Source organism: Balaenoptera ricei, chromosome 10 (genome assembly GCF_028023285.1).
Source record: "Balaenoptera ricei isolate mBalRic1 chromosome 10, mBalRic1.hap2, whole genome shotgun sequence".
In the NCBI taxonomy this organism is placed as follows: Eukaryota; Metazoa; Chordata; class Mammalia; order Artiodactyla; family Balaenopteridae; genus Balaenoptera; species Balaenoptera ricei.
In genome coordinates, this window is record NC_082648.1 from 17,346,214 (window position 1) to 17,373,645 (window position 27,432).

The 27,432-nt window shown below is 37.0% G+C and overlaps 1 protein-coding gene across 3 annotated transcripts in view; it reads left to right on the forward strand.

Moving 5' to 3' along the window:
• The first annotated feature begins 5,964 nt into the window (after positions 1-5,964).
• Positions 5,965-27,432, forward strand: part of SLCO1C1 (solute carrier organic anion transporter family member 1C1) — a 45,469-nt gene continuing 24,001 nt past the window's right edge. For 2 of the 3 annotated variants that reach the window (XM_059935407.1, XM_059935406.1), the window contains exons 1-5: positions 5,965-6,093; positions 7,218-7,359; positions 17,936-18,068; positions 22,666-22,790; positions 26,111-26,257. In XM_059935407.1, the coding sequence (XP_059791390.1) occupies positions 5,965-6,093; positions 7,218-7,359; positions 17,936-18,068; positions 22,666-22,790; positions 26,111-26,257 (676 nt within the window). The remainder of the gene's footprint in view (positions 6,094-7,217; positions 7,360-17,935; positions 18,069-22,665; positions 22,791-26,110; positions 26,258-27,432) is intronic. The other variant, XM_059935408.1, reaches the window with a different exon arrangement.

Consider the following 27,432-nt stretch of genomic DNA (forward strand, 5'->3'; position numbering starts at 1 on the left):
CTACTTTCTGGAGGGTTTTTATCATAAATGGATGTTGAATTTTGTCAAAAGCTTTTTCTGCATCTATTGAGATTATCATATGGTTTTTATCCTTCAATTTGTTAATATGGTGTATCACATTGATTGATTTGCATATATTGAAGAGTCCTTGCATTCCTGGGATAAACCCCACTTGATCATGGTGTATGATCCTTTTAATGTGCTGTTGGATTCTATTTGCTAGTATTTTGTTGAGGATTTTTGCATCTATGTTCATCAGTGATATTGGCCTATAGTTTTCTTTCTTTGTGACATCTTTGTCTGCTTTTGGTCTCAGGGTGATGGTAGCCTCTTAGAATGAGTTTGGGAGTGTTCCTCCCTCTGCTATATTTTGGAAGAGTTTGAGAAGGCTGAGAATGTCCTCAATTCTTTTCATTCTTTTTTCTTTATTCTGCTCTGCAGTAGTTACTTCCACTATTTTATCTTCCAGGTCACTTACCTGTTCTTCTGCCTCAGTTATTCTACTATTGATTCCTTCTAGAGAAGTTTTAATTTCATTTATTATGTTGTTCATCATTGCTTGCTCTTTAGTTCTTCTAGGTCCTTGTTAAATGTTTCTTGTATTTTCTCCATTCTATTTCCAAGATTTTGGATATCTTTACTATCATTACTCTGAATTCTTTTTCAGGTAGACTGCCTATTTCCTCTTCATTTGTTTGGTCTGGTGGGTTTCTACCTTGCTCCTTCATCTGCTGTGTGTTTCTCTGTCTTCTCATTTTGCTTAACTTACTGTGTTTGGGGTCTCCTTTTCGCAGGCTGCAGGTTCATATTTCCCATTGTTTTTGGTGTCTGCCCCCAGTGGCTAAGGTTGGTTCAGTGGGTTGTGTCGGCTTCTTGGTGGAGGGAACTGGTGCCTGTGTTCTGGTGGATGAGGCTGGATCTAGTCTTTCTAGTGGGCAGGACCACGTCCGGTGGTGTGTTTTGGGGTGTCTGTGAACTTATTATGATTTTAGGCAGCCTCTCTGCTAATGGGTGGGGTTGTGTTCCTGTCTTGCTAGTTTTTGGCATGGGGTGTTCAGCACTGGAGTTTGCTGGTTGTTGAGTGGAGCTGGGTCTTAGCATTGAGATGGAGATCTCTAGGAGAGATCTTGCTGATTGATATTACATGGGGCCAGGAGGTCTCTGGTGGACCAATGTCCTGAACTCAGCTCTCCCACCTCAGAGGCTCAGGCCTGACACCTGGCCAGAGCACCAAGACCCTGTCAGCCACATGGCTCAGAAGAAAAGGGAGAAAAAAGAAAAAGAAAGAAAGAAAAAAATAATAAAATATATAAAGTTATTAGAATAAAAAAGTAAAAAAGTAATTAAAAAGAGGAATAGAGCAACCAAATCAACAAACAAATCTACCAATGATAATAAGCTCTAAATACTAAACTAAGATAAACATAAAACCAGAAACAAATTAGATGCAGAAAGCAAATCCCAAGTCTACAGTTGCTCCCAAAGTCCACCGTCAATTTTGGGATGATTTGTTGTCTATTCAGATATTCCACAGATGCAGGGTACATCAAGTTGTTTGTGGAGCTTTAATCCGCTGCTTCTGAGGCTGCTGGGAGAGATTTCCCTTTCTCTTCTTTGTTTGCACAGCTCCTGGGGTTCAGCTTTGGATTTGGCCCCGCCTCCGCATGTAAGTCACCTGAGGGCGTGTGTTCTCCACCCAGACAGGACGGGGTTAAAGGAGCAGCTGCTTAGGGGGCTCTGGCTCACTCAGGCCGGGGTGGGGAGAGTGGGGAGGGGTACTGAATACGGGATGAGTCTGCGGCGGCAGAGGCCGGCGTGACATTGCAACAGCATAAGGCGTGCCATGTGTTCTCCTGGGGAAGTTGTCCCTGGATCACGGGACCCTGGCAGTGGTGGGCTGCACAGGCTCCCGGGAGGGGCGGTGTGGAGAGTGACCTGTGCTTGCACACAGGCTTCTTGGTGGCTGCAGCAGCAGCCTTAGCCTCTCATGCCCGTCTCTGTGGTCCGTGCTGATAGCTGCGGCTCGTGCCCATCTCTGGAGCTCGTTTAGGCTGTGCTCTGAATCCCCTCTCCTCACGCACCCCGAAACAATGGTCTCTTGCCTCTTTGGCAGGTCCAGACATTTTCCCAGACTCCCTCCTGGCTAGCTGTGGCACACTAGCCCCCTTCAGGCTGTGTTCACGCAGCCAACCCCAGTCCTCTCCCTGGTGTCTGACCTCCGAAGCCCGAGCCTCAGCTCCCAGCCCCCACCAGCCTTCGTGGGTGAGCAGACAAGCCTCTCGGGCTGGTGAGCGCTGGTTGGCACTGATCCTCCATGTGGGAATCTCTCCGCTTTGCCCTCTGCACCCGTTGCTGCATTCTCCTTGGTGGCTCCAAAGCTTCCCCCCTCCCCCACCCCATCTCCACCAGTAAAGGGCCTTCCTAGTGTGTGGAAGCTTTTCCTCCTTCACAGCTCCCTACCACTGGTGCAGGTCCCGTCCCTATTCTTTTGTCTCTGTTTTTTCTTTTTTCTCCTTGTCCTACCCAGGTATGTGGGGAGTTTCTTGCCTTTTGGGAAGTCTGAGGTCTTCTGCAAGCATTCAGTAGGTGTTCTGTAGGAGTTGTTCCACATGTAGATGTACTTTTGATGTATTTGTAGGGAGGAAGGTGATCTCCACGTCTTACTCCTCTGCCATCTTGAAGGTCCCCTCCCCGATAGTGTATTTTATTATTAAACAATTTATTTGCATTTTCTGTTCACTGGGTTTAATATTATGACTGAACAGAAATAATATATCTGATTTCCTAAAACAGTAGGCCAGCTTGTATTACATAGTTTAATTTGTGGAAGAGAATTGCATTTTACACTATAAATTTGATGTTATTTATTTTGTATTTTAAAAATCTTTCTGGTATGTATTTCTTGCTTTGTGATATTTCTATATCTTTTATATTTAAAATATTTTTTCGTATAAGAAATGTACATTCATTATAGAAAAATTAGAAAATATGGATACACAAAACATTAAAAAAAAATCGTCTGCAGTGTCACCAGCCAGAAATAATGTGTTAACCTATTCTTTATAAACTTTCTGAAGCTTTGCTTCTATGTATACACACCTGTGAATGTATGTGTGTTTCTATTATAAAATAGAGTGTTATATATATATTGCTTTGAAGTCTTGTATTTTTAAAATCAACTCTGTAATAAAAATAGTTCTATATGACTATATTTACTTCTTTACACTAATTTCTAATGGTTTCAAAGATTTCATTGTGTGAGTATACCATAATTTGTTGGACATTTAGGTCTTTTTGTTGTTTTGATTTTTTTTTAATTTTTTATAAGCAATGAGTCTCTACAGGATTTTAATTAAAGGTACTCAGTATTTTTGTAGTAAAGAGACCTATTCAATCCATTGCTTCCCAAATACCCTTTCACTGTTCTGGCAAAATATTTTTCTGAAAACCTAGTTTTAGTGATTCAGTGGATATAGGAAGTTGGCTGTTGGTATCAATATCTATATACTGAATTTCTTAGTTTTTTTTTTTTTTGAGTCATGAATGGCTGTTGACTTTTATCACCTGATGTATTGCATCTACTGAAATTTTATTATTTTTCATTTTGAATTTCTTCTAGCTTTATTGAAATGTGACTGACAATAAAAATTGTATATATTTAAGGTATACAATGTGATGTTTTGATATACATATGTAACATTTTGAATTTTTTTTGAATTTATTTATTTTATTTATTTATTTTTGGCTGCATTGGGTCCTCACTGCTGTGCACCGGCTCTCTCCAGTTGCAGCAAGCGGGGGCCACTCCTTGCCACAGTGCACGGGTCTCTCACCGCAGTGGCCTCTCCCATTGCAGAGCACGGGCTCCAGAGCGCACGCTCAGGAGCTGCGGCATATGGGCCCAGCCGCTCTGTGGCATGTGGGATCCTCCCGGACCAGGGCCTGAACCCACGTCCCCTGCATTGGCAGGCGGATTCCCAACCACTGCACCACCAGGGAAGCCCCAACATTTTGAATTTTTAATGTGATGATTTAGGTGAACAGACTTCCTAATTAATCAATTGTTATATTTTTAAAAAATCTTAATTATAGAATTTTAATTAATTTGTATTTGCTAGTATTTTATTTAGGATTTTAGCATCTTTAGGTTGGCTCTGCAGTTTTCCTTTTTGTGTTGTCTTAATGAGATTTTGTTATCAAGATAATTCTGGCTTGGTCAAATGAATGGAGACTATTAGCATCTGTTTCCATTATCTGCTATTTTTCCTTGAAGGGTATTCCTTGATAAAGCACTCCAGTTACATCATCTATCCTTACTATTTTTATTTAGGGAATAGTTTTAGAGTATTTTTGTTAATGTCTTCCCTAGCTATGTTTCTCTCCTGGTTTGTATCAATACAGGTAATTTATATTTGCTAGAAAGTTATCCATTTTGTCAAGACTTTATAGTTATTTCTATATATTTTGCATAATTTTTATTTTGTATTCTCCTAAACATCTGTGTTTAGATCTTACTAATACTGTATTCCTGTATCTTTGTCTTTTGCTCTTGTTTAGAATTCTTTGCTCTTTGTTTAGCTTTTTGGCTTTAAAATTTTTTCTGTTTTCCTCACTTTCCTTTGTCCATTTTTAAAAAGTAAATTTATGCATGTTTATGAAATTGAATAATCTAAAAGTCTAATAACAAGTTTAAAAACAAAAAACCAAAATAGGTCCTTGCCCTATGCTTCTCAACCCATTTCTCATTCCCTCCACTTTTAAATCTTTCAGGTCTTTCTTCTGATATTTAGCTCCATATTTCAAAATAAATTGTGTATACTGCTATTTCTTGATTTTTCAGTTTGAGACATTATCTATGAATTCAAACTATGAAAGACGAGGTTGAGTAAACACAGAACATGCATTATATAAAGTCAAGATAATAAACACACAGACAGAATAACTCTAAACTTCTACCACAGTACATTAAGTTTTACCCTGATGTTATTCTTTCAGTTAGTGTGATGGGAATACAGAAGATCTCTATAAATGTACAAATGCATCATCTGGTAAACATTAGGGTGATCCAGAAGTTATTTTACTTTTAAATCCCTTCACTTAGATTACTTTATCAGGAAGGCACTGAGCTATATGGAATCCTAAAGAAATGGGTGCATAGGATATGTAAATATTGATATGAACAAAAAGAAAATAGGTTCAGATTATGTGAACTTGTCCAGGGCTTGGTAAGGACAAGGGAAGGTGGGAAATTAAACATAGGAAGGAAGGCATCTTTCTTACTTTAAGGCAGGCCAAAGACTACTTTTGGCTGAATGAAATCTAAGCCTGAGGCATAAATCATGCTGCTTCCCTACTTGTCAAGCTAAAATGATACACAGATTGGTCTTTTTTTTTTTTTTTTTTTGCCTTATTTTAAGCCTTACTTTGGATGCTACAAACGTATAAGAATCACAGTGTGATATAGGCATCTACCAGGGGCATCAATCTTTTCTATTCATTCTGCTAAGATAATAGATTTAAAGGCTTTAAAGACTTAATTCTAATGAATCAATATTCAAATGGCTGAATTCCTCTTCTTCCTTTCCTGCTTGCTTCTAGTTTAAGCTGGCAAGACCACAAAGTTAGCAAAATTCTTCCTCGTTATTTATTCCAAAGGCAACATTTAAATTTATTCTTTGCTATAATGAGGCTTAAACTGGAGGGATTGAGAAAGAATGCTGGCTACAGAGTCCCAAGAGCAGGATTGCTTAATCAGATATCCTGGTCGATTTTAATTGAAAAACTTTGCCAACTTACTGTGGTAAAATGAGGGAACTTCACATCAAGTTATGTCTACAGAATTGTGATCTATTGTGAAATAAAAACATTATCTAATCAACTGCATGGGTTTGAATTAATTTTTTTTTTTTTTTTTTTACTTTAAAAATCAACTTTGACAGATCAGAGTCAAGGAATGTTTTCATAATGGACACTTCATCCAAAGAAAATATCCAGTTATTCAGCAAAAATTCAATGCAACCTGTTGGGAGGCCTTCCTTTAAAACAGAATATCCCTCCTCAGAGGAGAAACAACCCTGCTGTGGTGAACTAAAGGTAACAAACAATTAAATGATAAACAACCATAAGTGCTTAACTAAAGAGGTCAGAGAATTTGCTGGAGTCCATGCTCTCAGTTCTTGATCCAGTTATTTTCTACACACTATAGCTAGAAGGGAGAAATTTTTTCCACTTTAAAAAGTGATCTTAGATGCAATTTATGAAAACCACACTTTGCTGGGCAGTGAAAGCAATCTTTGCCTGACTATGTAGGTTAAATTACTAAATATTACTTTCCTGGCTCACTTGAATGCCCCTCCGAAACAGAAAGGAGAGAGGTAATGATATTTATTATTTACCATGTACCAGATGTTATGCTATGCACAGTTGTAACATTTAATCTATGAAACATCCATATTATTCCCATCCTATAAATGAAAAATTTGACTTTCCTGGCCACACAGTAAGGGACAGGGTTCCCTTTTAAATGGTGCTCAACGTGACTCCAAGCTCCTATACTTTCCTTGCATCAAATATTCACTCAACAAATACATATGTGTTTTTTTTTTTTTTCATATAATCTGCCTTATGGATACTCCATCACAGACCCAGGTCTAGCAAAACACACAAGCCAGATATCAAAAAAAAATTTTTTTTCATTGAATAAGAATTTGAGTATGAATTTAACTTGAATATGAACTTAAACACAAAGAACAGTAGTTCTACTTTTTCAGTCTGTTATGTTCCCTGCTAGGACATTAACCATTGCTGTGAAATACACAATAATGAGTATTAGACTTGTGATAAGATGTTAAGTATTTGGTTTATGGTTTTTGTTTTATTTTCTTACCTTTCAATGGCTCCTTCCTCTCTCTGCTTCCCCATGCAATGAATCTTCTTTTCAAAGCCAAGACACCTTTGAATGTCCTTTGGGGGAGAGGGGGAGAAAAGGGGAAAAAAAGGAGTTCAACATACATTATGAATGAAAATCTATTTGAATTTTGAGAACTCTACATGAGCTTGAGGTGGGAAGAAGCCTATTACTTTGCTTGAATGAAATCTTCAATGGTAACAGGCTTGTTACCTGGTTCGTGGTTTGTGTTTTTGTCTCTCTGTTTAGTAAATTTCCAGTCATGCGTCAGGCTGGAGTTAGACTAAGTGTGACCTGTCATATTTTTCAGGTGTTCTTGGGTGCCCTGTCTTTTGTTTACTTTGCCAAAGCACTGGCAGAAGGCTACCTGAAGAGTACCATCACTCAGATAGAGAGAAGGTTTGATATCTCTTCTTCACTGGTGGGAGTTATTGATGGTAGTTTTGAAATTGGTAGGTATTGCAGATGCCTGACTTTACTTTTAAGTACAAGGTGTCTAGGCATGACTAAATGACATCCTCACTGCATTCTGTTGTCTGCTAAGATCAGACTCTATCTGTAAAATCTTATTTGGACAGAATTTGCCATGGCCTTGTGCTACAGTACAGGCAATTTGTTCTCGCCCAGCAAACAGCAATTAACTGCCTGCCCCAGGTGTTCACTATTATATGACTCACACAAGTTTTCAATCAGAGTGAGACTTTTCTAGGAGAGAGCATGAGATCCCGCTGGTATTTTGAATTAAAAGTATGTAGGAAATGTCCTTACAAAAGAGTTATACATCCTGGAAGCCCTGTGATTCAAAATTTGGAAGAATCCAAAGAAGCTCTAGAAAAATATCCTGTAATGATTTAAGAAGAAGTTAAACTATAAAATGGGTTTTTCTGCCCAGTGGCCTAGAAAGAAGATAAAGGGATTCTACTAACAAGAACACTAGAGCAAAGCAGGCAATAAAAATTCTACTCTCCGAGGTCTTTGGTTAGCCATTGACTGTACACTTTGAACTTGAAAAGACCAAGTGATTTTCGTCACTGTTTTGGAAGTACTTTAAAGAGTGTAATCCCGCTTAGCTTCCTGAGTTGATAAACTAAGGGGCTTTGATTCCTTCTTGAAGTAAACAAAATTAATAGTCTCTGTGGTCCTTTCTGCCTGTTGAGACTCAAATATATGCTATAGTAAAATCTCTAATGGCTCCAGGTTCACCTTCACTTAAACCTTCAGAAGAGTGAAGGAATATATCTCAGCTCTTCAACAATTACTTTTTTAGCTCTGTTGGGCTGCACCCGCAGGCCAGCAAGCCCTGTGCTTGTCCAGCTTCAACACCGAAGAAAGAACTCAGAGTTAGCGACAGAAACATCAATGGTTTAACGGATAGGAGGAACTTACACGTCTGAAGCAAGGTCCTGGAGCAACACGCCACCGTGTACGGCTGAGGGCAGGCAGGACATGGCGGCAGTCTTCGCTCCCAGGGAGGAGGGGGAGATTACCAGTTATAGGGGGAATTGACTTCAGGTTGGCTCATTGGTTACCAGGGAAACCAGTAGGTGGCACGCCCCCTCACTGCCGCTTTGACAAGCTATCCTAGTGGAGATGTTCTGATCTAAATTTAGAACAATCACTAGCTGAAGGGGCAAGTATACAGGAAGGTCGGTAGTGTGAGTAGGGTGTAGATGAAGCAGGCACTGATTGAGCAGGGAATGTACAGAGAGCAAAAGAAGAGCCATCTTGGGTGGCCTGATGATACAAGTTCATACTGTATATATCAGTTCTTACCCTAAATATCAGAGAAAGAATTAAAAGAGTGAATAGGTAACCTTTTACCTTCAGGCTTTTGCTTCCCAAATCCATCTTTCATCACCCTACCAGAAAAAGATTTCTTGGTTCAGTGTTAGTCAAACATTAATGTTCACGCAAATGACTGGACAATTGTGTTAAAATGCATAGACTGATTCTGTAGGAAGGGAAATAAGATCCTGCATATCTAACAAGCGCCAATACCATGTTGATGCTATTCATCAATGGGCTGCACTTTGTGTAACAAGTTTCTAAAACACCTGATCATATCACTACCTTGTATAAAGTAATTAGAGAGGCCTGGAGAGTTGATTTATTCCTTGATGACTGCCCTGCCTACAACCCTAAATGGAATGAAAGTCCATGGAGAGTCAAGGTAAGGGTAACACTGCATCAGGAGAAGAAACAAGTATGAAGAGGAAGCTGGGTGCAGATCAAAAGAGTAAATCAGACTTACAGAAAGAAGAAGAAATGAGCAGATAGAAAATTACATATGAAGTGATTCATTGATTATTGCTCACTCTAGATTATAGTATAAAAACATTTTGTAGCTGAAGAGACTTGGGAAGAATCTGGTCCAAATTTTTCTTAGATTCCCAGACCCCAATGCAAAACTTGAGAGGATCTATATTTAATAGAGAGTACTAATGTTGCACAGGAAGTAAAAAAGGGCCCTGAGTCTAAATTCATATTAATTCTTCCAGACCATTCTAAGGATAGAAATTGTTTATTGGATTAGATGCAATAAAAGTCCTCTGACTTCCACTGCAAAACTTTACCCCAAACATCACAGGTTTGTTCTAGTTATTTGCAATCCCTAGTTTTCCAGAAAAGCGGGTTTCCTGACCATAATTTTAATTTACTCCTTTTGCCTCTCTTCACATTCCTTCCTTCCAAAGTTCTGGACCCATTCCCACCCTCTGTCTCTAGCTTTAAATTCTTCTATTTTTTTGCAGAACAATTTCATTTATCCTTTGACATCAATTGGCATTATCATCTAACATCTGCCTACTGGACACTCAATTTCTTCCCAAGTAAAGTATTTTCTTGTAACAAGGACTCCTTCTCCAAAAATGACAGAGAGTTTCCAAGAAAATAAAATGTTTTCTTATCAAGACCTACTAATATTTGCAGATATTAATTCTGTTTCAAATATTTTTCCATGTAATTTCTTCTAAATATTTAAAACTTTTGCTTTTTACATTTTAGCATTTAGTCAACTTGACATAGATGTTTTCAGATACACTTTGTTTTTTAAGGCAGTTTGGGGTTCACGGCAAAAGTGAGCAGAAGTACAAAGATTTCCCATAACCCCCCTGTCCCCACACATACACGGCCTCCCCCATTATCAACATCCCCCACCAGAGTGGTACATTCATTACAGTTGATGACTTACAGTGATACCTCATTATCATCCACAGTCCAGAGTTGACGTTAAGGCTCACTCTTGGTGTTGTATACTCTGTGGGATTGAACAAATGTATAATGACATGTATCCACTATTATAGTATCATACAGAGCACTTTTAATGCCCTAAAAATCCTCTGTGCTCTGCCTATTTATCCATCCCTACCCCCTACCCCTTGGCAACCACTGATCTTTTTACTGTCTCCATAGTTTTGCCTGCTTCAGAATGTTATATAATTGGAATCATACAGTATGTAGCCTTTTCAGATTGGCTTCTTTCACATGGCAATAAGCATTTAAGGTTCTTCCATGTCTTTTCATGACTGGATAACTCATTTCTTTTTAGCACTGAATAATAATCTATTTCTGAATGGACCTTAGTTTATTTATCTATTCATCGAGTGAAGAACTTCTTGATTGCTTCCAAGTTTTGGCAATTATAAAGAAAGCTACTATAAACATCTGTGTGTGCAGATTTTTGTGGGGACATAAATTTTCAAGTCTTTTGGGTAAATACCAAGGAGCATAGTTGCTGGGTCTTATGGGAAGAATATGTTTAGTTTTGTAAGGTACCACCAAATTGTCTTCCAAAGTGGCTGTACCATTTGGAATGAGAGTTCAACAATAAATGAGAGTTCTTGTTTCTCCACACCCTCAGCAGCATTTAATGTTTTGGATTTTGACCATTCTAATAGATATGTAGTGGTGTTTCATTGTTTCTTAATTTGCAGTTTCCTGATGACATACGATGCTGAACATCTTTTTGTGTGTTTATTTGCCATCTGTGTATCTTCTTTGGTGATCTGTCCATCAAGGTATTTGGTCCATGTTTTAAACAGGTTGTTTGTATTCTTATTGTTGGGTTTTAAGAGTTCTTTGTGTATTTTGGATAACAGTCCTTTATCTGATATGGTTTTTGCAAATATTTTCTCTTGGTATGTGGTTTGTCTTTTAAGTCTCTTAACATCATCTTTCATAGAGCAGAAATTTTTAATTTTAATAAAGTCCAGCTTATCAATTTTTTCTTTCATGGATTCGGCTTTTGGTGTTGCATCTAAAACGTCATCACCAAACCCACGGTCTTCTAGGTTTTCTCTTATGTTATCTTCTGGAAGTTTTATAGTTTTGCATTTTACATTTAGGTCTGTGATCCCTTTTGAGTTTTTGTGAAGACTGTAAAGTCTGTGTCTAGATTCAGTTTTTTTGTTTTTTTGTTTTTTTTTTGCATGTGGATGTCAAGTTCTTCCAGCACCATTTATTGAAAAGACTATCTTTGCTCTATTGTATTGCCTTTATTCCTTTCTCAAAGACCAGTTAACTGTATTTATGTAGTCTGTTTCTGGGCTATCTATTCTCTTCCATGTATCTATTTATCTATTCTTTCACCAGTGTCACACTGTCTTGATTACTGTGGCTTTAGAGTATGTCTTGAAATTGGGTAGTGTCAGTCTTCCAACTTTGTTTTTCTGCAATATCTTGTTGGTTATTCTGGGTATTTTATTTGTCCACAAAAACTTTAGAATCAGTTTGTCACTATCCACAAATAACTTGCTGTGATTTTGATTAAGATTGTATTGAATGCATAGATCAAGTAGGAAAGAAATGACATCTTGACAATACTGAGTCTTCCTATCCATGAACATAGGATATCTCTCCATTTATTGAGCTATTTGATTTCTTTAGTCAGAGTTTTACAGTTCTCTTCATACAGATCTTGTACATATTTTGTTAAATTTGTACTTATTTCATTTTAGGGGGTGCTAATGTAAATGGTATCATGTTTTTAAATTCCTGTTTTTCACTGCTGACATATAGGAAAGTGATTGACTTCTGTGTATTAACCCTGTATCTTGCAACCCTGCTATAATCATGTATTAGTTCCAGGAGTTCTTTTGTTAATTCTTTCAGATTTTCTACAAAGATGATCATGTCTTATGGGAACAAAGCTAGTTTTATTTCTTCCTTCCCAGTCTGTATACCTTTATTTCCTTTTCTTGTCCTATTGCATTAAGTAGGACTCCCTGTACAATATTGAAAAGCAATGGTGAGAGGAGATAGCCTTGCCATGTGCCTGATCTTAGTGGAAAAGCTTTGAATTTCTTACCATTAAGTATGATATTAGCTGTATTTTTTGGTAGTTTTTTTTTTTTTATCAAGTTGAGGACATTCCTCCCTCTTCCAAGTTTATGGAGGTTCTTTTTTTTTTTTTTTTTTAAATCATGATTGGTTGTAGAGTTTTGTCAAATGCTTTTTCTGCATATATTGATATGATCATGTGATTTTTCTTCTTTAGCCTGTTGATATGATGGATTACATTAATTGATTTTCTAATGCTGAACCAGCCCTGCATACCTGGGATAAATCCCGCTTGGTCTTAATGTACAATTATTTCTACATATTGTTGGATTTGATTTGCTAATATGTTGTTGAGGATTTTTGCACCTATGTTCAGGAGAGATATTAGTTTGTTGTTTTCTTTTCTTGTAATGCCTTTTCTGGTTTTTGTATTAGGGTGATGTTGCACTTGTAGAATTAGGAAGTGTTCCCTCTCTATCTTCTGAAAGAGACTGTAGAGAATTACTATAATTTCTTCATTAACTGTTTGGAAAAATTCACCAGTGAATCTACATGGACCTGGTACTTTCTGTTTTGGAAGGATATTAATTATTGGTTCAATTTCTTTAACAGATATAGGTACAGATTATCTATATCTCCCTATGTGAGTGTTGGCAGATTGTGTCTTTCAATTTGAATTCCTTCCTCCCATCCTTTGTATCACTGTTATTATTCATTTTATTTCACTAATACATAAGCAAACATGCATACATAAGAATACATCATTGAACACATTTTTGATATTATTATTTTGAACAAACTGTTATCTGCTAGATCAATTAAGAAAAATAAGTTTTAAATTTACCATCACTTATTTCTTCTCTGATGCTCATCCTTTCTTTATGTGGATCTGAGTTTCTGAGTTTTATTATTATTTTTTTCTCTGAAGCGCTTCTTTTAACATTTCATGAAAGGCAGGTCTACTGGAAACACATTTCCTCAATATTTGTCTGTCTGAGAAAGTATTTCTTCCTTGCTTTTGAAGGATAACTTCACAGGGTACAGAACTTTAGGTTGGTGGGGTTTTTTTCTCTCAACATTTCAAAAATTTTTTCTACACTCTTTTCTTGTTTGCATGGTTTCTGAAGAGAAATAAGATGTAATTCTTATTTTCCTCCTCTATAAGTAAGGTGAGATTTTTTATAGAAATTATCTCTTATATTTGATTTTCTGTAGTTTGAAAATGATATGTCTAGTTTAGATTTTTTTGGCATTTATCCTGCTCATTGTTCTCTTAGGTTCCTGGATCTGTGGTTTGGTGTGTGTTATTAATTTGGTAGAAATTCTCAGTCGTTATTATTTTAAATATTTCTTCTATTCCTTTGACTCTTGCTTCTCTTTCTGGAATTCCCATTACCTGTATGTTACACCTTTTATAGTTCCACGTCCTTGGATATTCTGTTCTTTTTTTTTTTTTTTTTTTTCCAGTCTTATTTTCTCTTTGCCTTTAAGTTTTGGTGTTTTCTATTGATATATCCTCAAGCTCAGAGATTCTTTCCTCAACTGTGTCCAGTCTACCTACAAGCCTATCAAAGGCATTCTTTATTTCTGTTACCATGTTTTTGTTCTCTAGCATTTTTTGGGGGGGGATCTTTCTCAGAATTTCCATCTCTCTGATTTACATTACCCATTTGTTCTTGCATGCTCTTTAGTTTTTCCATTAGAGCTCTTGGCATCTTAATCATAGTTGTCTTAAATTTCTAGTCAGACAACTCCAAAATCTCTGCCATGTCTGGTTCTGATTCTTGCTGTCTCTTCAAAAACTTTTTCTTTTTACTTTCAGTATGTCTTATAATTTTTTCCTTCATAGCCAGAAATGATGTACTGGGTAAAAGGAACTGCTATAAATAGGCCTTTAGTAATATGATGGTATTGTGTGAGGGAGAGGAAGTATTCTATAGTCCTATGGGTCTCAGGCTCTTAGTGAGCCTATGCCTCTGGACTGTGAACTTCAGACGTGCTTCTCAGTCCCCCTATCCCTCATTGATGGGACAGGATAGCTAGAACAGCTGAAGTTGGGTATTTCCCTTCCCCCAGGTCAGTTGGGCTCTGATAATGCCCCAGCAGTTTAGACTCTGGTTACTAGTTTCCCCTTAAAGCAGACTTTCTTAAGAAAAACAGAGGGCTCTGGTGTATTTCAAAATGGTTCCCTTTCCCCTCCCCATGCTGCAAGCACAAGTTTTATTCTCCAATATTCACTGTGAGAACCTAATTGAGCTCCTGAAGTAAAACTCACAAGAGAGTGTGTGCCCTCAATCACTGGGTCCCTCTGGAGTTTTTATCTCTCAGAATTGCTGATGCTGAGCCTCCTGTCACTTATAGTTCAGGTTTTTCTTACCATAACACTTGTTCCCAAGGAGATTTATTGCTGTGGATTTCTATTCCAGCTGGCCACAATTCTCTGCATTTGCCTATTGGTCTCTCCAATTTTGGGGACAGCAGTCTGCCCTATGACCCCATCTTTCTGACAGATCTAAGAAGAGTTGTTGATTTTTCAACTTCTTACTTGGTGTTAGGATGAAGTGGATACTTCTAGCTTCTTACATGCTGGACCAGAAAAGGCATATCCTTAAAATACAATTTTTTAAAATACAAGGTCAGGTAGCAATCTCTTTATATTATTATAATGAATTGTCCAGTCAGCACTAATTCAATATATACTTAACCCAGTTATTTGTAATACCCTGTTTATCATATATTAACTTACCACTTAGGTGTAAATCTTTCCATAAGTCTGTTGATCCCTGACTCAATACAAGACTGTCTTCTTGATTATAGTTTTATAATTAGCTCTGTTACTAGGTAGGAAAATTTCCAACTTTTCCATCAAATTTTTTCTTGGCTCTACTTAGAATAGTTTCCTGAAACATCCAATTTTGGTTTGACTGAAATTGCATAGAATTTATATATCAAATCAGATAACTGAAATTTTGTTAGTGAGTCTTTCCATCCAAGAACATGGTATATATCTCAATTTAGTTAGGCCTCTTTTATATAGCTTTCAGTATTATATTTATAATCTATATATATACTACTTATCTTTTGTTAGACTTATTCCTAGATATTTAAAGTATTTGTTGCTATTGTGAAAAGAATTTTTGTTACATTTCTTATTTAGTAATTCCTGGAATACTGGAAGAGTATTAACATCTAATGTTATACATATACAGCAGTCTTGCTGAATTTATGTTAATTTTAATGGATTGTCTATAGATGCTGTAGAGTTTCCTGAATAATCATATTGTCTGAAACAGAAGACAACTGTATATCATTCTTTCCAATTATTAGATTTGTTATTTCTTGTTCTTGCCTTATTGCATTGGGCTCAGCACTATGTCCAATAGAAGTAGTGACAGGGGGCATCCTTCTCTTGTATCTTAACTTAATGAAAATACTTTTAAAATTTCACCATTAAACAATATCTGTGCTGTGCAGTTTTGATAGATACAGTTTAAAAGTTAATTTGCTCAGATTTTTTATTATAAATGATTAATTATATTAATGTTTTACATCTCTCAAGATAACCATGGAATTTTTCCTCTTCCATTATTTAATATAGAGCTTTAATGAACAGATTTGTTTCTTATTTGCTGGTACCCTTGCACTCCTAGAATAAACTGCATTTGGTCTCTTCTTTCATTGTCCTTGTCTAGTTTGAATTGCAAGGGTATATTGGTCTTATAGCATGAGTTGGGTAGCTTTCTTTTCTGTTACCTGAAGTACTGTGTGTGGGTGTGGGGAGAGAAAGAGAGAGAAAAAGAGGAAGAGAGAAAGAGAGAAAATCTAGTACTTGAAAATTTGATAAAATGTATTTGTAAACCTCTCTGGACCTGTTGTCTTTTTCAGAAGTTAGTGGTAGTAGATGTGAAAGAATATTGATATCCAACTTGATTTTTTAAAGATTATACATCACTATTTATTTTCTAAGTATATCTTCTGAGAACTCAGAAAAGATACTAAATAAAGGAAGCAAAAATTTCTATAGACATCACAGAAGCTCAAATGGTATTATGTAGTGTTTGGCATACCCACTAATGTAACATAGAAACAGCCTGTAAACATGAGTCCTTTATTGTGACATGTTGGTGGTATGGGAGCTGGGGAGGGAGATAATGGTGGTGGTGGTGGGGACACATTACCTATAAACTGAAAGTCAACTTTCACTTTAGTTTGGTTTATTTACTGTGACACATTAGCAAAACTATAGACATAATTATCAATATGGTACAAAATTTCTTCTACTAAATACTTAAATGTCAAACGAGAAATTTCATACTCAAGTTTTTTTGATATGAAAATTCAAAAGAGCTTAATTCTTCCTGGAGCCATAAAGCCTGGAGCCACTGTAGACTAGAGCAAGCTTTTTTCACTATTGTTATTGCCCTCAAGGCTATAAAAATTGCTGCTCTTTTTGCACTTGACTAAAGCTGGCAATGTGAATAAACAGTAGTACATTAGATGATTGCTTACAGATGTAAGGAAACTACTCTTTCTGGAAAATTGAAAACATTGAGAACATCAAAGCAAGGCCACCCAACAGCCATCACAATCAATAGCTGGATAATTGCTAAGTTTTACTTTATCTAACACCACAGTCCTTAAAAACTAAATATTCCAAATGCAAATAGCTAAAACTTTAAAGCCCCTTGAAATCTAAGACCCTAAGCAATGTTTATCAAAGCGTGTTCCAGGAACCATCTCCATCAACACATTTGAACTAGTATTAAAAATGCAGATTTCTTGGCCTGCATCCCCCTCCCCCATCCATGAAATCAGAAACTGTTTAGAGCTGTCAAGATTCTGCATTTTTAACGTTTCTACTTCCCTCACCACTCCTTTCCAGTAATTTTTGTGCACAGCAAGGCATTAGAAAATCTTCCTTAAAGGATGTTTAATCAGTTAACACCATCATCAACTAAAAGTAATTTATCACATCCTTCACTAGAGATATTTTAGAAAGGCTTAAGTCCCACCTTCAAAAAATGTATTCTTTAATTATTTTTTTAAAAAAGAGATGGGTATAATTTATGGAGACTTTCTATTTTATAAAATTTGTATTATGAGCATACATTGAGTTTATCTAACTGATGTATTTCTGAAGTTATGTGGAGTAATTTTTATTTGTATTCTGAATCTTATATTTTTATAAAAATTATATAAATATGCGTTTCATAATTTGATTTCATTTAAAGTGAGGTACAGTTGTGTTTGTTTTTTATTTCGGGAATATCAGCTAAAGCAATACTATATGATGTATGTTTCAAGAGCGAATGGGAAACCAATAGAAGTTTTAATAGAAAATGTGAACAAATGAAGAAAGAATAATAAAGTTTACTTCAAAATCACCAAGGAAAATTTAAGAGAACAACTAAAGGAAGCCTTCTACAATTTGATTTACTGATAAAACACTTTAAATGGACAAATAATTAAGGTGGATGAAAACAAGGTAGAAGGGTTGTTTATAAAAATATCAATATTTTGATAAAAGGATGAGATGATTGAAATAATGAATCTGAAGATAGTTCAACAGTCATCTCAGATTAAAGGAAAGAAAGACAAATGATGGGGAAGATAGTGGGAGATGGTTTAGTCAAAACAAAACATTGCCAAACCTGCTATAGACATTCATTCATTTAGTTATAGTCATTTAGTTATGTTGATGACTTTTTCTAAGTTGTCTAACTTATGAACATTTTATTCTTTTCCCCAAAGGAAATCTCTTAGTTATAACATTTGTTAGCTACTTTGGAGCCAAACTTCACAGGCCAAAAATAATTGGAGCAGGGTGCCTAATCATGGGCGTTGGAACATTGCTCATTGCAATGCCTCAGTTCTTCATGGAGCAGTAAGTCTAAAGCAAACATCTTTTTCTTGCCTTAACAAACAACTGTATGATGATTACAATTAATTATTTAAATTTAAGAAAATAACTCCTGTCTTAAACCATGATAATTTATATCTTATTTTTATTACACCCACTTTGGGCAAAATTTCAAAATACTTACAATTTTACTTATGATTTAATAATCTGTAAAAAATTTTTTCAATATACTACTATGTATTTATGTCAACAAAATTTAAAGGGAAATTTTCACGATTATGCCTTCTTTCAAATGCTTTAACTTAGGTGTGGAGGCAAAATATATAAGTAAAGAGAAAGTAATAAATTATGTGGTAAATGTCAAATGAGTGTCAAAGGGGTAATAAATGAATGCTACAGACAGTATGCTGGATCATGGTACAATTGACTGGCAGATCATTGACTTAGGGATACATGACCAACTGAAATAACTATACGATGTTCAAATATTATCTCATAGAACTTTCTCAGTAGAAGTGGGGTGCTTATATTCTTTAACACTGAAGTTTACTGTTGATACTTTTGTTAGTAATTTGTTAGTTCTTGCATACAACTTTAGTATTTCCAAAGATTTTGTCGTATCATTTCACCTTTATAACAACCTGTGAGGCAGGAGAGCATATTTTATCTTTTTTTAATTTTAGAGCTAAGGACCATAACCTAGAGAGTCTGGTGACCTTCTCGGGGTTAGGTGTCTTCTAATTATAGAACTGGATTCTTAAAACCAGCATTATATATATCAAGTAATTCTTTGATGACTGTCCACTCTAGACCATCATACCATGACATTTTAGATCTGGAGAGACTTAGAAATGATCTGGTTCAAACTTTTTCTTGGATTCCCAGGTCACTTATATAAATATAATTTGATTTTGACTTCTGTGTCCAATCTGTAAAGATAGTTCACAGAATCCTCCGTGTGGGATCTTTCCTATCTATTTGGGTGGTTTCTCTGGCCCCTTTGTCTTTACATGAAGAGGGATCTGTGGCTTCAAGACTTCTGCCTACTCTTTGGACACCTATCTGGCTATCTTTCCACAGGGCAGAAATTTCCTTAGATCACTGAGGTTATGCAAAGGTGTTATATGTGGCCAGTGGGTAAGGAGGAGACAAAGGAGAAGGCTGAGGAAAAGGGTCTCCAATCCACCTAACTCCTGATTGATCCATAGCTGTGTTATCTGTTCTAGTCATTGAACTTCCATGAAACAGTTCGCTCAGAGTGGGGGAAAAGAGTTCCACTACTAAAAATATTGAAATTTGAAGTAGGTTCAGAGGCTAGATAAAACCTTGACCCTTGACCTCACTCATTCTGCAGTGCATCAGTAGCTCTTCTACATGACCTTGGGCATGTCATCTAACCTTCCTAGGCCTCAGTTTATAATACCTTAAAATAGGTATTATAGGTATTAAAAATAATAGTTAGCTTGTAATGTTGTTGCAAATATTAAATGGAATGACACAGGTAAAATGCTTACCAAGTTTCCTGACATAACTAGGAGCTGTGTCATTCTTGTTGTGTATTGTTTTCAACCCTCCTCAGATAATTAAGCCAGCTGGTTTTAAGCAGAGATAGCAATGATTTGTCTCAAAGGTGTTGCATTGAGATTAATAATAGTGTTACTTCAAGTTGATGACAAATATAACATACTAATACAAGAAAACCAGAAGGAGAAGTATAGCTAAGAGAAGCCAGACAGGCTAGTGCTGACAAAGCGTGAAAAACACAGATTCGTATCAACCACCTTTTATATGTTGAAAGATATATTTGTTCAATTATTTAGTGTCTGCCATTTGCCTGGTACTGTGCCAGGTAATGGGGAAAAAACAAAATGAAATAAAAATACCCCCATACACAGTTCTTTCCTTCATGAAGTTTGCTGTCTACTGAGGATTTCTACAATTACTTCTTTCCAAACTTTCACAGCATTAGTCACTAATTGGGTACTTGTCCAAAATGTAATTTTTGTTCTGTCAACGAGGAGTGTACTCTGTCTGCCTAGCAGATATACCCTCAGTGTGCAACTAAACATAATATTAATTATAGATATCAATTATTGAGGGACTACCTCCAACAGACTGTGTTCAGCCTTATGTGTGTTAGTTCATCTAACTCATGAATTTTTTTTAACATCTTTATTGGAGTATAATTGCTTTACAACGGTGTGTTAGTTTCTGCTTTATGACAAAGTGGATCAGTTATACATACACATATGTCCCCATATCTCTTCCCTCTTGCGTCTCCCTCCCTCCCACCCTCCCTATCCCACCCCTCTAGGTGGTCACAAAGCACTGAGCTGATCTCCCTGTGCTATGCGGCTGCTTCCCACTAGCTATCTATTTTACGCATCTAACTCATGAATTTAATAAATATGTATTGATCATTGTTCTAGGTAACGGGGATAGAATGGTGACAAAAATCTCTGCTCTCACGGATCTTACTAGGAAGAGATAGATAATAAATAAACAGACAAATAATGAGATATGCCAGAAATGTTAAGTGCTACAGAGAAAAATAACCCAGGGAGACACATAAGTGTGTGCAGAGTGTTGCAGTTTAAAGTAGGGTTTTCAGGGGATGGCTCACTGAGATGGTGACCTTTGTGAAGGGCTGAAAGAGATGAGGAGAGAGCCATACAGACATCTGGAAAAGAAGATTCCAGGCTAAATGAACAGTGAATGAGACATTCCTGCAGGAGGAGGGAGTCAGGCATGTGGTCTACTGCAGGGATGAGCAAGGGGAAAGTGAGAGGGGGTACAGAGGAGATGTCAAGGTTGTTTCTCAAACTCTGATGGACATTGGAATCACCGGAGGCTCTTGGTAAAATGTAGATTCTGATTCAGTAGCTCTGGGGTTGGGGTTGAGATTCAGCTGATGCTGCTGGTCTGCAGACCACACCTCGGGTAGTGAGGACACAGATCATTGCAAAGACTTCACCTCCTCAGAATGGGATGGGAAGACAGACGAGAGTTTTGAGCAGAATGGCACAATCTGACATATTTTTAAAGGGACACAGTGACTACAGATTGGGAAAATAACTCAGGAAGGGCAAATGTGAAAGCAGAGAGACTATTTAGGAGGCTACTGTAGAACTTCACGCGTCAAGATTGTGTCAGTCGGGGTTGGAAGCTAGGTCAGAACTAATATCCCTGATTTAAAATCATTTATAACATTGGTCCCCTGTTCAATCATTTGTCTCATCCAATAGAGCCTAAATAGGCACAGACCGTACCTATAGTCCCCATTTTACAACTAAGAAAACCGAAATTTGGAAAGGTTAATTGATTTTTCTCAGTGTCATATATAGTAATTAGTGACAAAGGCGGCACTTACATAAAATTCTATTTATTCAAAATCTAAATAATTATGTGTGCAGTGACTGCCTTTTGATAGATTAAACTGAAAGCTCAAGTAATTAAAAATTTTCAAAATACTACATAATTGCTATTGACAGTCATCTTAAAGAGTCTTTAGGCATTATAATAGTCTCTGGTATCTCTGGAATTATATTAAAGAAAGAAAATTACATTTACCATGATTTTAATACTAAATGCTCTCCTCTGTAGCTAGAAATTTAAAAAGTTATCCTCATTAAGTGGTTCTTAACCAATTTTGGTCAAGGACCCATTTTGATAAAAGTGACAAAAACTATGAACCTCTTCCCTTAAAAACTCACATACATACAAAATGTTCTTACTTTTCCAGTGGGGTTCATAGACCCATTGAGGTGTATGTTATGCAACACTGATAATAAGGTAACCGATTTATCAATCTGAATATGTTAATAACTCAATACATCTTGTCCCTATCATGCTGAATAGGTTTTTACTATTGATATTTCAAACATCACTATGATTATTAGCCTTTAGTCACATAGTGCCTGAACAAAATGAGAATCAAGGTGATGTGATGTCCTTTTATCAGTTACCTCTACTCTGAAGGGTGCATGTAGAGCAAAGAAATTGGCCCCTAAAGGATAATTTGAGGGGGAGTATAGCACTGTGGGGCCGTAGATAGAATGATCGCAGCCCTACCATTCGGCACTGGCTCTTCAATCCAGCTGCTATGGTAACCTTATAACAGAGGAAAGGGTGAAATTACAAATAACTTAGAGCCAGATTAATAAACTGAAGAGGAAAAGGATACTGTCTGGAAAAATGGTTCAAAAAGCCCATGTATCATTATCAGTCCTCTAGAAACCACATTTCAGGTGTTCTACTAGATTTACAACTCTAAGTACAGTGTGCCAATGGCCATGGTTGTTAAATTATTGCTTTTAGAGATAATCATGATTTTACGGAGTGTTGGATATTTTTTCACCAATCGAGTAGGTGATTACAGTCATTATTTTATATTAAAATGAGCCTCTCTAAATAATTCTTTTATTTTCTTTCATGACACTGGGTAATTGGTTCAGATATGGTGTAATATCTGTGAACTAAATGCTGGTTTGGTTTAGTGATTCAGATTCTGCAAAAGCTGTAAACTCAACCAGGTCCCCTAATGGGTCAAGTAGTACACATATAATATTTTTAGCATGATGTTAAATGAGCTCGTAGTAAAGAAAATGCTTTTTTTATACAGGTACAGATATGAAAGGTATCCTCCTTTCTCCAATTCCACTTTCAGCATCTCTCCATGTTTCCTGGGGTCAAACAGTCCATTACCAATCTCAGTTATGGAAAAATCACAATCCAAAATAAATAATGGTAAGATGATTATTTTTTACTTGACTAAACAAGCTCTTTTTAAAGACGTTATAGGTGCTTTAATATGAACAAAAAGTATCTATGTGATTTTTTGCTGTCAGAAGCTTTACTACTTAAGTTGAGATATTATAGTGCCATAAAAATTCCTAGAATATAAAGCAGAGATGAGATCCTAAGAAAATATGCAGACAATCAAATATTATGGAAAGATGGGGCATTAATTGCTGGTGACTGAGCAAAGCTTCCAGTGGTTCCAAACAAGGCAAGCTGTGAAACAGGGTAAAACTAGTTTAGCATGTACAAATCTCAGCCCATTGCTCAGATATAAAAGAAATATATTTTTCCCCCAAACTCAACTTGATTTCTGTGTTCAGCCCTTTTTCATCAGAATGGCAAAAACATAATCTCAGTCAATTTGTCCCTAACCTCTATCCATGTTCCCAGGGGTTGCTTACATTCCAGGGAGCTTTACATTATAGTAAAGGAGAAAATTATGGGAGGGGATGTCTTAGTGTTATCAGTAGTCCTGTCAGCCTAAATATCTAAAATCCCTCTGGCCACAGTGTTTGTTCATACATGTCATCTTGGGGTCATCTTATGTCCATGTTCGTGTCCTTTTTAGCACAGTGGCTCTCTCTGATGCAAAAGTGACCGTCATGGAAACATGGAAATAATTCTACTTTCCACACAAGAGAGGATTTGGGGAATTTCGTTAGCAAATCCGGAGTTCCACATGGCTCACCCATACTGCAAAGCAAGGCTATGTGCGGGCCCCCCTTGGGAGCATGGGAACCATTTCTTCTGTGTTACTCTAGGCATTGGAAACCCTGTGAAGAGGCAGGGGCAGGGATACCTAGCTATACTGTGCAGCCATCTGATCTTCGGGATCTTGCTATCTCCCTGAGTTCTTCCTGGCCACAGTGGCACAGGTTCTCTTCACTCATGGAGTCCATGAATCTACCCACAGGTGTCTGCCATGTCTCTGGGATGCTGCACTGGCAGGTGGTCAAATCCTCTCTCCATAGCCTTTTAGCATAAATATGCTCAATACCTCCTCCCCGCCACCCTCATCTTACTCACTACCCCTAGGCTGGGGAATCCATTTCTACAGAGGCAGTGTGGAAGTCCTTCTTTATATACCTGCTCCTCATCTAAATCTTTTATCTACACCATAAAACATTTTCACTCCCCTAACATCCTCATTAATGCTTTCTTCTGAGATGTCCTTTTTCTGAGAAGTCTGGCTGTTTGAATGAAGGGAAGGGCCAAAAGATTAAAAGAAATATTGAAATATGAGGGGTGAAAATGGGGTGATCATAAACATGTCAACAGATTTACCCTGTCATGCTATATGAAAAGAAAGCATTCCAGAAGAAAAAGCAAATGTGAAAGAAGGGAATAGATAAACTCAGGAGGGCATATAAAAATCAATGGATGAGAACAGAGGGCTTGTTTATATAAGAACATAATGGATAGTAAGTTTAATTCAGGTCCATATAAAGAGGCAAGGAGATGAGCTAAAGAATTTGGACTTTCACCTGTACACAATGTACAGTCATTGAAGATATTTTATTTTGTTCTTGGTTTTGACAGTCAGGGGAGAGACATGGTATCAATGACAATACAACTAATTAGGAAATATTTAAGCCTTTAATGTTAAAAAGAGGGATATAGGGTTTAGGGTGGAGAATGAAAATTTTTTAATGTAAAGAGACCAGTTATTAGTCAGGTACAGAGTATAAGACTCACAACTCGATCCTGTTCTTTCCTTTAGATGAGATCCTGCTCCCTTAAAGTCATAGATTTATGCGGATGTTAGACATAGCGGACATAAGGCTTATCCTAAAGGGGTTAGTGGGGTAAATAGAGGACTCTTCTCAAAAATGCTTTGTGCACAAACCCCATTTCACCCAAATACTCTAGAGCAGAGCTCTCCACAGGAACTTCTGTGATGATGGAAATGTTCTGTATCTATACTGTCCAGTACAATAGCTATTAGTTGCACAAGACCATTGAGTACTTGAAATATAGCCAGTGTGACTGAGAAATGGAATTTTAATTTCATGTAATTTTTATTAATTTAAATTTCAATAGCCACATGTGGCTTGTAGCCGCTGTACTGGAAAGCAAATCTAAGGTGTCTACACTTATCTACAAGACTCCTCTACCAACAAGCAAAGAACCCCACAAATGTCAGGGCTGGAACTGACATTGGAATCAATTTCTGAAAAGGAGTCCCCATTATATTTTGGGAAGTAGAATAGAAATCCAGAGAAGATAAGTGAAAAATCCCTGGTCACTTGGCTACATTTCTAGAAGAGGCAGAATCAGAACTAAAAGCAACACGACTACATAGTAATCTTTCCTGTCCCAGAGTCTGACTCATCTATACAAAAGCGTTCACCCCAGTTCTTCATAACCCATACTTTACCTTCAAAAATTACTTTCAAGGTTACTAGAGGAGAAGATATCTCCTGCCTCATAGGATTATTAGGAGAATTCAATTTGAAATGTCTGCAAACCACTTAGCCCAGTGCCTTGCAGAAAGGGAGCATCCAGAAGTGGTGATTTTTAGAGATGGTTAATATTATTGCTTTTATTAAAGTCACCAAACTCTTCAAAGTATATTTAATTTATTACATGGGAGTAATTATTCTACTTCACATGTTCATATTAAGACATGACTTTTATGAAAGCATTTTAAAATTGTTTGCTTTGAATTTCCCTCTGAAAATACTGTCAAAAGGTTCTTTTTGTTGGAATAGTTATACAACTAAGGCATATAAGGTTTTAAATTTTTATATGAATTTGTTTCTGAAACGTGAGCCCTTAACATGGCCATTCACTATCGAACAGTTATAACTGTAGGCAATGCTGTTCAAATTTGAAGTATCACCCATATAAAATTTTGAATTTCAGATAAAACTTGTTCAGCAATAAAATTACAAGTGACTTCTGTTGCAAAATAGAAAAGTTTGAAGATTAAGGTGAGAAAAGCCTTCTTCAAATTTTTGTATTTTGTCCCAGACAGGATATTGAATGTTATTGGAGTGTAGGAATTCAAAGAATTCATTCTAAATATGAAATAAAAAGAAAGAAAATAAGAAATAAGGGGACAGGAACAAGAAACAATAGATTTCCTTGGTCTCTGGGGGATTTACACTGCCTAAAATATCTTGCTCAAACTCCTATCAACTTAGGTTTATGGCAAATTTCACTTCTGCATTCTAATGCAACTTTAGGACAACTTGTAGACATGCAGAATAAATGTTTAACTTCGATAGTGATCGAATTTCAACCTCATTTGCTTTCCTTCCAAGAATGTGAAATTGATTCCAGCTCCTCCATGTGGGCTTATGTCTTCCTGGGGAACCTTCTTCGTGGCATTGGAGAAACTCCCATTCAGCCTCTGGGCATCGCCTACCTTGATGATTTTGCTAATGAGGACAATGCGGCTTTCTATATTGGTAATGCCCACCTCATTCATCTTCTTGGGATACAGGGTACCTGGTTTTCTCAGCTTCATTCTCAACTAAATAGGGTGTGGAAGGTTTTATACTTCATATCCAACTCCTTTATTCAGTTCACATTTTTCTGAAGTCCACACTGAGGATTTGGATAGCGAAGAAACTTCAGTTAGAAGGACCTATTGCATTAAGGAAAGAATATCAGATTAAAAGAAAATATCTGTGAGCTCAACTGCTGTGATATATGACTTGTGCAAGTATCTTCATGGATACAGAAGAAGGACAAGAGCAAGGCCTGAGCCAACCATATGTCTGGACAGACCCCAGCAGATAAACCAGCAGCTAAAATCACAAAACCCAAAAGATAGCAAACTCCAAAGGTAAACGAATGGAAGCAGCATTTACTGAGTGCCTCTTATGTCTCGGAAGTTAAGTTTGTTCTGTTTCATACATTAGTCTTGATTTTGGGGGTTCTGACCTTTTGAGAGTCTCACCCTCAGAGACAGAAGGACAAGATTTAAATTCATTGAGGGGGCTGTAGGTAGGTCCATGGTATAGTCCTGCCCTGGCTACTCACACAGAACTCCAGAGGTCTCTGATGATATCCAAGCATGCTGTAGTTAAAAACAGGGCACCAGTTCTAATGGAAAACTGCAGCATAGATTAGGACCTAGAACTGGAACAGAAGCTCCATGGCACATGCTAGGCAATTACTCTGGGGACCAGAGGAAAGACTGCAGCCAATAAATGCACACAGGTGTCAGGGTGTCCCCGTCCGGTCCAGGAGCTCAGAGCTTGCTCACTCTCCTTTGCCCTCTCTTCTATTCTGAAAAGGATCTGGTAACTGCTATTTACTCCTCCAGTTAATTTAAATCACTCTCCCAGGGATATGTGCATAAGCTCAGTGATGAAATGAAAGGCAGATGGGAGATATTTTGCAAGGAAGACCAATCTTTCTGGTTACTCGAAATGGTGTCATTTGGGAGATCTGCTTCCCCTACCTGTGAAAGCTGCCCAGGTGCGCCGTGAGCGTTCCAGAGGACACCTCTCCTCTCTCCCAAGTCTAGCTCCTTTGCTGGCTGCATAGTTACTGCACTTGCTGATGGTCCCACCAGAAGCTCTGAATGCAAGCACATTTCATTAACGTGGAAGAAATCAATTTTAATGTCAAAACA